This window comes from Melospiza melodia, chromosome 6 (genome assembly GCF_035770615.1).
Source record: "Melospiza melodia melodia isolate bMelMel2 chromosome 6, bMelMel2.pri, whole genome shotgun sequence".
NCBI classification, from domain to species: Eukaryota; Metazoa; Chordata; class Aves; order Passeriformes; family Passerellidae; genus Melospiza; species Melospiza melodia.
In genome coordinates, this window is record NC_086199.1 from 58,346,710 (window position 1) to 58,359,002 (window position 12,293).

General features: G+C 40.7%; 1 protein-coding gene across 4 annotated transcripts in view; it reads right to left on the minus strand.

The window, feature by feature from the left end:
* TUB (TUB bipartite transcription factor) overlaps positions 1-12,293 on the minus strand; it is a 142,345-nt gene that overhangs the window by 22,547 nt on the left and 107,505 nt on the right. For 2 of the 4 annotated variants that reach the window (XM_063158520.1, XM_063158523.1), the window contains exons 4-5: positions 11,082-11,219; positions 2,567-2,734 (exon numbers count right to left, since the gene is read on the minus strand). In XM_063158520.1, the coding sequence (XP_063014590.1) occupies positions 2,567-2,734; positions 11,082-11,219 (306 nt within the window). The remainder of the gene's footprint in view (positions 1-2,566; positions 2,735-11,081; positions 11,220-12,293) is intronic. The other 2 variants (XM_063158522.1, XM_063158519.1) reach the window with 1 other exon arrangement.

The following is a 12,293-nucleotide window of genomic DNA, read 5'->3' on the forward strand; positions in this document are numbered from 1 at the left end:
TGGGGAAGGAGAGACACGTGCTAAGAGAAGTTTCTCTCCACCAGGTCAGTGCCAAAGAGCAGAACAGGCACGAACTGGGGCTATGCAAATCCAGTGGGACTCAGCTTTTGCCATGAGACCAGTTAGCATTTCACAGAATAAGCTGAGTTGGAACAGAACCTCCAGGATCATGGAGTCCAGCTCCTGGCCCTGCACAGGACACCCCGAGAATCACACCATGTGTCCCAGAGAACTGTCCAAATGCTTCTGGAACTCTGTTGGGCTTGGTGCTGTGAGCACTGCCCTGGGGAGCTGTTCCCAGGGCCCAAGCACCCTCTGGGTGAAGAACCTTTTCCTGATATCCAACCCAAACCTCCTCTGACACAACTTCAGGCCATTCCCTCAGGTCCTGTCACTGTCACCACAGAGAAGAGATCAGTTCCTGCCCCTCCTCTATCCCTCTGGAGGATGTTGAAGCTCACAATGAGGCCTCTCCTCAGTGTCCTCTTCTCCCAGCTGAACAGACCATGTGCCCTCAGCCACTCCTCATACGGTTCCCCCTCCAGACATTCACCATCCTCATGGCCTCCTCTGGACACTCTCTGACAGTTCAATGTTTTTTCTATGCTGTGGCACCCAGAACTGCCCCCAGACATGGAGGTGAGGCTGCCCCAGCTCAGAGCACAGCAGGACAATCCCCTCCCTTGCCTGGCTGCGATGCTGTGCCTGATGGCCCCAGGACAGGGCTGTCCCTCCTGGCTGCCAGGGCACTGCTGGCTCCTGTTCAACTTGTCATGGACAAGGGGCCCCAGGTCCCTTTCTGCAGTGCCTTATCTTTGTGCACTTCTCCTTCTGCTCCTGTTCCATGCAAGAGAAGCCCTGATGGGAGACAGCAACTCTGAACACTTTTCAGGTGACGTGCCATAAGGACATGCCACAAGCAGTGAAGTGGCAGTGGGAAGCCACATGAAGAGCTTTATCTCTGTATAAAGTAACACATGAATGGTGGGATACTCAAAACTTTCTCAAAACAAGCATCCTCTGCTGGTATCAAGCAGCAAACAATACACACATAATAAAAATAGCTTACAGAGATGCTGCTGGCATTATTTTAATACCTGTCTTTGTGTCTCACCCAGCATAGCTCTGCTGTTAATATAAATGAATGAACCTCAGTATTTACATTTAAATAAAAGTGTCCTCCTCTCCTCAACTTGAAACACACTAGTGGTTCACTCTTGGCAGTGTGTGTTCTGAGCAGGAGTATACTCAGACCAGGTAAAAAAGATTGTATCATCTATTTGAGAATATACAGAAGTAATGCAAACAAAAAAATTTCCACTCTCTGCTTCTATTAAAAATAAACACAAATTTAGGGAGAATAAAAATATATGATAACCTGGCAAAAAGCCATCAAAATGAGAAGTGTCCCCCAGAGTAAAAATCTGAGTGCTGTGACCTAATTTACAAAGTCTGTGGGTACTTTTTAAGTCAATCAGCTTTAGTTTAGTAGTGTGCCTGATGATTAAATATTCTGAGCCATGATCTAAGGCAACACAATCACCACACAGATCAGAACTTGTTAGTCATGCCCAACACCCCTGCGACTCAAATGCCCAGGAAATACCACACTTGGAGAAAATCTGCCCATTTCAGTTGGAGCTGCTCACATCTGCAGGGTAACGTCCCAGAAAAAATGAATCCTAGTGAGAACTGCTCTGCAGACAAGAGGCAGCATTTAGGTATGAATAGTCCATTCTACACGAGTCAAGTTTGCACTTACATTTTGCTCTTTATACACAAAGAGGTTATTCTTAAAGCATCAGAGCACTCTTGGCTTGAGCCATCTTTGCTTCAAAAGCTGTACACTGAAGAAGAACAACTCCAAAGCAAATGTCTTCAGAAAAGGCTTTGTGAGGGTTTGGGGATTTTTATTTTTTCCTTCCTACAGTTGGTGTCTAAGGGGAGATAACAGTGCAGGAAGGAAGAGGCAGATGCATGAATGTGTACATACACAGTCTATCTCCCAAAGCATGCATGCCTCTGGAAAAAGAAAAAGAAATTCCAGAACATTTGAGGACTCTGCGTGGGAAATGCTGCAGAATGTGGTGTACTTTTCACCTCTGCATCCCTGAACTGACACTACAAAAACATGAACAGTGTGTAACTGACTGCACCACTGAAATTAATATTCTAGCTTGAATTTTGCTATTTCATGCTGGTTTTTAACCATCAAGTAAGTGATTTCCAGAGTTGTGCAGTATAAAACTGTCAACAGATGGATGTAAGCATTGGCATCTGCCTGGTACCTTAATAATGGCACTGCACTGCAGATGGGGAAGTCATCCCTGAGAGACTGCAGAGCTCGTGTTCCCTGGGACAAGAGAGAGCTTCATTGTTTTATATTTTTTTAGGTTTGGGGTTTTGTATTTTTTAAGGAAACAGAACAGAACCTAACAGGCTCTGAGGAGAACACATCCAGAACTAACAAACTGTGCTTAGGCTAGGGCTGACAGTGAGAATAGGAAATTGAGTCAATGGCCATCAAGCAAGCAGTGAGAACATGAAGGAAGCTTTAGCTACTTACCTTTCTTCTGCATTGCTGTTCTAAGATCTTGCTTGCTTTGCTGTGGTTGGCCAGTAGCCACTTTGTCACCATCATCTTCATCATGGCTAGACTGTCCAACAGTGAGAATCTGCACTTGACTTCCTATCTTCTGAACATCATCTTGAAAAGCAGCTGGGCCATCAATCCCTGTGAGACAGCAGCAAAAGCCTTAGTTGTCTTTGTGTCCAGAAGTTACTGCAAAGAGAATTTCTCACTCACAAAACCAGCAGCTTTTCTAGGAGCCACAAACTGGATGTTCACATTCAATAATATTTCTAGACTTAAACAAGACTAAGCTAGCCTCCAAGGCAAACACTTTACTTCCCACATACTGCACTGGAGAATCTCCAGGAGAGGATCAGGATTTCACTGGTGCCCTCCTCACCCCAAAGCACACCTGCCCCATGCACCAGAAACACTGAAAACTAAGCAGAAAAGAAACACACTAGAGAAAACTGACAAAGAAAACAGGTAAAATTTTAATAATGGCACACAAGGGATCCAGAAACAGATGAACCTGAGTCCTGGGTTATGCCATATCCCTATATAAACACCACTGCTGTCATGAAATACTTTAAAGCTTAAAAAAAAAAGAGTAGATCTGGCAGTGTATCCAACAGAGGGGCAGCATGTTAACAAGCCTAAATACACCTCTTGAGTTAGCAAAATTGCCATACAGTTAATGCATCAAAGCAAAACCATAAGGAAGATATTACATATTCCCTGGAACCTCCATCCTCTTGAGATGCTTAAATCCCAACCAGGCACCAGGTCCTCAGCAACCTGCTGAGAGCAGGGATGAGGGACCACACAGTGCCCAGAGGCACCTCCAGCCTCCCATGCTGTGATCCTGACTCCTGACCACAGCCAGAAAGAACTTATTTACCTCCTTATGGCTGTAAATCACCTCCAAAGAGAGAAAAAGAAAACAAGAAGGGGGGTTGCTCTTACCACAAACCAACTTCATTTTATTTCTTCAGGACAGCAAGGTAAAACATCAGACTGCAAATGTACTTCAGCTCTCAGTGAAGACACAGAACTGGAATATGTTACTAAATCAGCCATATAAAAATGCACTTCTGTATCTATAAAAATGGTAATATTTTCATGATATAGATATTTTCATTTCATAGATATAATAAACAGCATGAGCTGTATACTGCTGCTGTTGTGAAATTTTTGTTAATAAGCAAGCAACATTGTGGAGAATCGGCAAGCACTACAAAAAGCTAATTCAGTAAAGGAATGTGGTGCTTCTCACACCAAACAGAGCAGAATAAACCCTGAGAAGGAGCTGCAGAGACTGGGATTTTTTTTTTTTTTGGACTGTGATCTGTAGCAGAAATCTCCAAGAATACCATTTCATCCTGCTTTGCCAGCAGCTGTCAAGTTGCATTAAAAGACAGCTGGATTATACATTTAGCACACTGAACTGTACTTTGCAATATCTGCTGTCACTGCCACTGCAATACGAGGCACAAGTGGGAAGAAGAGTGGTTCATATCCCCAGGAACAGCACTGGCTGTGCAACCACCCAACAGTCTGACAGAGATGCAGTCTGACACTGCAGAGGTGTTAAACCCACAGAGTTCAAGACCACAAGGAGTTATTGCTTCATCTGCATTACACAGACCCTGGCAATTTCTGCACCAAGCCTGCAAATTCTGATTTACTTGCAGCAAAGCTAACAACAACGACTAACAGCAAATAAATAATCTGTCCATCCAACCTTGAAGGGCTAGATAAAGTCCATGGAAATGTCTCTGTGACCTTGCTAGGATGACAATTTCAGAAGTAGTTCTGCATGATACAGAATAAACAGTATCATCTTCTGTGCTGCAGGTAGAATATGGCAGTGAAGGAACTGCATTTTTTCTTAAAATTTACCCTAGGAGAAGCACCACTGCAAAAGTGCTCTAGAACAGACAGGTAGCTGCTCAGATCCTCTGTGGTATTTTTAACAGCTTTACAATATTAACCATTATCATTACAGTTGCTGCCTAAAGATAGGTCCCTACCTCAATACTCTGAATTTCAAAAGTGTTAAGCATGCATGAGTTTAAGAAGATGCTTCATGCATATCATACCTAGCCCCTTATTAAGCACTGGATGATACAAACCTAATTTTGAGAGTGCTTTTGAGAAGGAACAAAACACCTTAATTATTCCTCTTCAAAGCAGACATTGATCTGCAGCAAATGAAATGCCTTGAGCAGCACTGGAGATTGCACTGAGGCTGCTTTTTCCCCAGGGCCTGCAGAACATCTGCACTCACATCCCATGCTGTCAGGAACATCGTGTATTATTAGGAGTCAGGACAAAGGCTGCACTGGCAGGTTACAGTTTTAGAGAAGAAAAATCAATTTCAGTGTTCTGAAGAGTGCATCACTGGTAGAGTGTGTTATTAAGCATTAGGAATGGTTCCACTGGTGAGCACATTTAAGGAAATGAAATATGTAGCAAGACAGAGAGGATTAAAAAAAAAATAAAAAAAGAGGAAAAAAAAGCCTCTGCTGCATTAGAACACTGTAGGTGCAAATGCAGCTTTAGCTAGTTAATACTTGTGTGTGTGCATAATCTTTGTAGCTACACATGCATGTGTAAAATTAAATGGAGGCATACATACACATTTTTCTATATCATGAGGTATAAGTGCATCTTTGTAAGCCATGGCTCAAAAGGCAGCTTTGCCACCACGTACCAAAAGTCTGAAAACATCTGAAAACACCTCCAAGCTTGTGTAACCATGATATTCAAGGGGCATCTCTCCCCCTCTTTGCCTCACTGACTGGTTTTCATCCACTCCCTAGAAGATTGGTTCTCTGTGTAATAAAACAAACCACTCATCTCTAGTTTCTGTGCTTAAGGACATGGCCAAAAGAGGCAAAGAAGCTGAGTGGGTTGTGCCAAAAGAGTTTTTATTTCTATGGTCAGCACTTTTTTACAGTGCTTCCCTAAAATCAGGTAGAGATAAAAGTCTGACAGAGACGGCCTTGAATACCTGCTAAGACAAAAGGGGAATTTTTTAGAGGCAGATGTAAAGGAGGGCAGAGAGGAAAGAAGATTGGAACAAACCTCAGATTACCAGTCCCTTCAGAAAAGGCCTTTTGGTACACTTTAGCATGATCATGTCTCAGATGAAAACCAGAGGTACCAGAAATGAAAACAAAGCAATACTGGGGAAAAAAGAAAAGCATCAATAAAAGAGCATTGCCGGCATTTATAGCCTGCAAACTACTATTCATCAATGCCTGTGTTCTCTTAGACCTAAATCTTCTAGACAATATTTATAAATAGGCAGCACCAATCTGTTAAAAGCTGGTAATCGAAACTCCTGGATGGAAAAATGATTATGTATCAGGGAAGGAACACAGCATAGAAAACAAGTAATTCTGTCACTGCTTTAAAAATGAGGAGCTGCAGGACAGGGAAGTTCTTGTTCTCATTTCATAGAGCGTTTAAGGCACAAGTTTGATGGATGAAGCTCACAGACTAAGAGTATGATTAATAAAATGATCTGCCCTTTGCAGATCAGACCTGGAGAACTGACCAAGGTCAGGCAGAGGCCTCTGGAAGAGAACACACATTTCCTGAGCTCAGTTACTGCTCTGACAAAGGAGTCACATCCACGTGGGTAACACCCAATGGTGTGGGTGCAAATGCTATCTAAGACCTCTGCAGAGCAGCTCTCCCTCCAGCTGGGGGATGGCAGCACAGCCCTTCAAAGGATGGCCTGCTCTGAGGTCAAGGAGAGGGAATCCCAGGGAGATCTGACACCAGAACAAACAGTTTTCATCCTTTAGAGAACCTGGCTTAAAGCAAACCCTGCTGTCATTACTTTCTAAGCCACTTCCCATTATATTCCTGTTCTCCTAGGGGCTGTCCATCCACTGACAGGGGTTCAAGCAACTGCAAAATTACAAAGGGGTTTGTTCAGAGGGAAAGGGAGTAAATAGAAATTCTTTTTTGAAAGATGTCTAGAGGTGATTTAGTCCAAACCTCCACTGGACTATTGCTAGCACCAAATCAGGACAATAAAAGCAAATACTTGAGCACTAAGCGCCATACTTTGATGCAAACTGAAACAGTAAACAGGAACTATACATTCATAAATCTTTACCCTTAGGAGGTCAAAATTACTTCTTCACAATTAAATTTATGTGTTGCCAAAGCACAACCTGAAAGATTTGTCAGATCTAGAAATTACAGGAATTCACTTGTTTCTCCTCCTACCCTTTTTATTTAGTGCCCAGGGAAGCTGAGATAAATTTACTTTACATGCACTTCCCTCTCCCATCAGAAAGGAAGTGCTACAGTGAGAATGATGCTCCTTCCCAACAACTGCTGCTGCTTTCTGAGCCAGCCAGTGTTAATGTAGCTGCTTGTTACATAGGAAAAGGGGACAGGATGCACAAATCAAAACACTCAGACAGGCGTGAAAAAGAGAGAGGAAACATGAACATGGGAGAAGCCAACCAAATCAAAACATGGAATAGCCACCCTGGCAGGAAAAGCTCTGTGTGTCAGAGCTGCTCCTCAGCTTCCCGGCTCCCAGAAAGTCAGCAGGAAATACACAATGTACCACTTACATTGAAGGTAAAATTTCTGTGAAATTATTGTTTATTTTGGTATTTTAAACACATCCAGTTTTTGGTCTCACTGATGAGAAAGAAATCTTCATTTATGTTGTCTATGGCAGTTCAGAGCAGAATCTCCTAGAATTTTCCTAGAATGTACTCACACAGTCTAAGTGCAAGAGTTTTGGGAAGAAAAACCAAACCCAACCAACCACCAATAACTTTTCACTGAATGATTCCTGAATTTTCATATCAGATTTCACTTTGTATTGACTCCTGGTTTCTTATGCTTTTCTGGGATTTTTAAAGTTCCATTTTTTCTTCCTGATTTGCCCCATTCACTGCACACAGCCAAAAAATTCACTTTATCCTATATATTTATTAACTCCTTTGTAAAGCTTTCCAAACAAAGCAATGACACCACTATGTACCTGTAATACTTTCATGAATCTCCTTTTTCAAAGACTCGTCAAGATCTTTGATAGCTGCACATGCTCTGGTTTTGTAATTTATGTAGGGTGCATACTTTTCATAGGTTCCTGCTGCAAATATTTTCACTAATTTGCATGATTTTTCTGTTGAACCACCCAGTGATGCTGTACACTGGGTTCACTGTTATCCTGAATCACCCCAATCTGCCACAAATCAAACCAGAATTTGATCCATCATCTCTATTTGAAAGACAACCATTTTACATTGCATTTGTTACATCTGGGTTTTTTTTTTTTCCAATACTGAATATTTTGCTAAGCAATAAACTGTGAGACTGAAGCTTTCAGAAATACCAGTTTAATGAGCTAAGCTACTACAAAATGTCATCAATTTACTGCAGTTCCAGGCTCTGTCCCACAAAAATTATGGTTCTTTTTAAAAATAGGCACAGTGCACACTGCATACTGCCAGTAAGAAATACCAGTAATAATCACAGATTTAGAAAAAATTGCTGAATACCATGTTACCCATCAGAGAATTACAAAGTGCACTGACATGAGCAGTTAGCTACATTCCTTTTCCTCTGCCAGTGTAACCTCATTAAACCTGATATTTCTCTCACGTTTGTCTTCAGCACATTGTTCTGATCACAGCTTCATCGCTCTTCAAGCCACTTAAAAAAGCATTACACATCTAAACCCAGAGTGCACTCATTACACTACAGCTTCAACAGCTACTCATGTATAATTCAACAATTTTTGCTCTGAATTAGCTTCTTATTCATAGGATCTGCTCTAAGTGCTGTTTTTTTCTTAAAACACAAAGAGCTGGGCTATGCTTATAAAGGGAAGGTCCACTATAGCTAAATACTAACAAAAACCTTTAAAATGCTATTTTAGCAGGTTAAGTGCACTTACCTCTCAGCATTCATCCTGCTCATTTACAGGACATACAAAGGTTACACTCAGAGTGGAGACAAACCTGAAGTGATGGCAAAGCTAAAAGCACAATCTAAAATTTCCCAAGATTTACTCTAATTACCAATGAACTTCCCCCAACAAAATCCCTTGTGCTAAAACATGGCATAAAACCACTTCCCCTTCATCCATTTTTATAGTTAGATCTGATGTTATTAGCAAATCCATTCAACACTGATATAAAAAATCTTTCCTTAATATTCACATCTATTTTTAAAAGTAACTGAAAATTAATACAAGTTCTACTATAGGGTTCTGTTATCACTTGCATTTTCTTCATTCCTAAATTCAAAATTAGCTATGTCTGTAGTGGATTTATCAGCAAAATCCCTCTGGAATTTTAAGGATGCATTTGGTTTTACTTTTACATCCAACAAAAAAATATTTTGCACCTTTGATAAGGATGGAAAACTGGAAATCCAGCCATAATCCTCCCAAGTTTACAACACTGTCAAACGTAAACCAGATATTATTCCAAGGGTAAAATTATACATGAATGAACAGCTAAATCCCAGCGTACAGAAAAAGTAGATGAGGTGGATGAGGGGCTATGTGTAAGCTCTGAATGTACTTTGTCTGGCTTTTATTTGCTTCCTATCATCAACATGAACTTCAGGAGAGGAGATACTCAGCATTTTCTCTGCTATAATTGACATATAATTGATGAATAACACCTCCACTCTCTGAAAACTTGGAACTGATGGGCAAATATTGAAGGCCAGGGGAAAGCTCCCATAGCAGAGCAGGATGAGCAGTAAGAATTGCAGCAGAGGCTGAGGTTTGTTGGGCTAAAAATATTAGTTCCCAACACAAGGAGCAGTGTCAGCATGCCAAAGTTCTCAGTCTCCACAAAGTGACTTCACTTTCACTGACACAACTTGCTTTTATTAACATAGGCTAACGTTTGCCTGCTTGGGGACTTTTCAGAAGATGAGTAAAATTATAACTGGCATGTGAGAAAAATACTAGGTGTTACCTGCTGTGGGATAATAAAAGAACTGTGCAGCACAATATCTTCAGTTCTGAACACAGTACAGACACAGGCATGTCCAAAGAGGTATTATATGAGATAAAACAGAGCCTCAAGGCTATGCCATAACCATGATTTAAGTATTGGCTCACATAATGCTCCCTTTCAGGTTTTCTTTTAAACCAGCAAAAGAATTTTTACTCTTCAGCAAGATGTACCTCAAAATAAAACTTGGCACTTGTATTACCACGCTGGAATGTCATTACTTTTTACATTAAACTGGGAAACGTTCACTTTCTGTTCATTTATTTTGCCAATAATTTTTACACTGAGTTAATTTTACCTTTGACACACAGCATCTTTTCTCAAATACCTGAACAGCCTTTAGCTCAGGGCCAGGCTCTAAAGCCTGTATAACCTGGAGCTTCCCTTGCAGTCAGAGCTACAGAGAGATGTTGTAGATTCAGATCTCAAGAATTAAGCTGCAATACGCAAAGGATTTGACTAAGGTAGGCTCAAGTCCTGCAAAATCCCTTCAGATAAGCCCCAATACATTGACCTCAATAATTAACCTTATTAGTCACTGCTATCTTTACAGAGACTTGTCAAGGATATACACTACTTTCTCACTGAAGCAACAGTGGAGAAACTGTTGGACATGCACAAGACAGGAATACAGTACAGCCCAGGCAGCACAGTGTTACAGTGGCCTTATTCAAGAACTGCAATTTATTGGAAAATTATTTCATTTCATTAGTCATTCAGTACCACATAAAAAGTAACTGTATGTGGTACAACAGCCTCTCTTTTTCTGTGTGTGTAAACACACATATATATATATTTAATTACCAATAAAGTAGTTCATTACTTCTTGTACCTGGCTCAAATTGTAAATCTAAGAGTGGCAATGTCATTTCTACTTACCCTTTTGTCATTACCAATCGTGCATTTTTTTTCGTCTACCTCATCGTACACAATGTCATTGCAGAAAATTTTTCACACCAACACCTCCCATTTGTCAGCCAGGTGGGACAAAGTAACACTGAAGCAATAACTCGAAAAATCCCTTTGAGGATGTTATCGCAGTTTTGTTGAAGTGATTTTCAAAATGTCCCCTTAACCTCTAATTTGTATATTTAAACCTCACTCAGAGTCTGGACAGAAGCAGCTGCAATTTAAGGCTGCTTCTCCAAACAAGATTAGTTTCAGCTCATCTAAAAAAGCACACTCTTATAAGATGATTCTCTTCTTTTTACCACTGCAGGAAAACACCATCATCTTTCCTTCAGAACTTTCTTCCTCCTCTGCAGTTTGAACACTCTCCTCTGGAAAAGAGTCCATTTACAAATTTTTTGACTCCAAGGCTGTACGTGCCCAGACACGACCAAGTCACATACACTTTCCAACCTCAGAAAAATTTCATTAAATTATTGTTAGACAATTTTCAGATTTTCAAATAAATTATGCAAAAAACAAGAGAGAGAATGGACAGCAAAATAAAGAATTTAACATCTGACATGCAGCTGCATGCAGCTAACCTTTGTGCTTCCCTTTTTTCTCCTTTCTGGTGCTGCTACTCTGACAGCTCGCAGCTGCTGCCTTGGCTTTTTTAGTAGGTTTCGGAGCTTGGGTGTCCAGTACCACCTTTACATCTTCCTGTTCAGCCTCCTGCACTGCTTCAGAGATTCAGGTACCCCAGCAAAAAAGAAAATAAACAGAGAGAGAAGAGAGAAACAGAGAGAGAGAGACGAGAGAATGAATTGAGAACTTTGCAAAGGCATAAAAGAGAAAGCAAACATAGCAGAGTTTGGTATTTCAGACAATTCATGCAGTGAGGAGAGCCAAGAAAACCAGAATTTGCAAAGCTACAGTAAAAATCTGAAAGTGTTAAGTTAGCTGAGATATATTCCCTTACATTTTTCATCCTCACAATAATATATCAACTCCTAACTTCCAGTCCAAAAGTGACATCAGAATATTATTGTGTTACTGAGCTATTGTAGGAAGCATTTTTCCTCACAGTAAAGCTCTGCCAGAATGATCATCAACAGTTGCAGCATGAAGGCAGAAAAATTTTATTTTGACTTTGTAGCATCCATGCTTAAAGCTACATCCTAACTCTCTAAACAAGGAATCATCTGAAGTTTACTTTCAAAGCACATCTTGCACAGTCCTGCAACACAGCATGATGAGTAGATTGGCCATGCATTTTATGGTGAAACTATACCCAAGCTGAATTTAAAAACTCTTCCTACTTTGTAGCATACACAAATTAATTAACTCCTTGGAAGGACTCTCTACAAAACATGCATGGCATAAATTGTGTCACCATAATTCATGCAGTGCTCCTTGTTTTCAAAGTAAAAAGAGGCTTTATCATTTTCCTAAAAGCATGACACACTTTGAGGGTAATATTTGAGTCTCTGAAAGCATACACACCATAACTCTTTTCTCTGGCTAGACCAAACCTTGAAGTTAGATAAATATCACAATTGCCTTCCTGAAATGCATAAAGAAACTTCACAAACCTCACACCCCATACTTTAAGTGGGCACCAAGAGTTTTTGGGGGTGGCTGCTGGCCACTGGTAAGTGCTAAGCCCCTTGGCTTTATGTGGTGGCCATAGTTTCTCTCCCTGGCACATGGGCTTCCCACCCTTTTTTTTTCCCCCAAACTAAAATACTTTCTTTAAAAGGATTAAAAGAGTCCACTAAGGACCATTATGGGAAAGAACTGGTTCCCCTAAAATT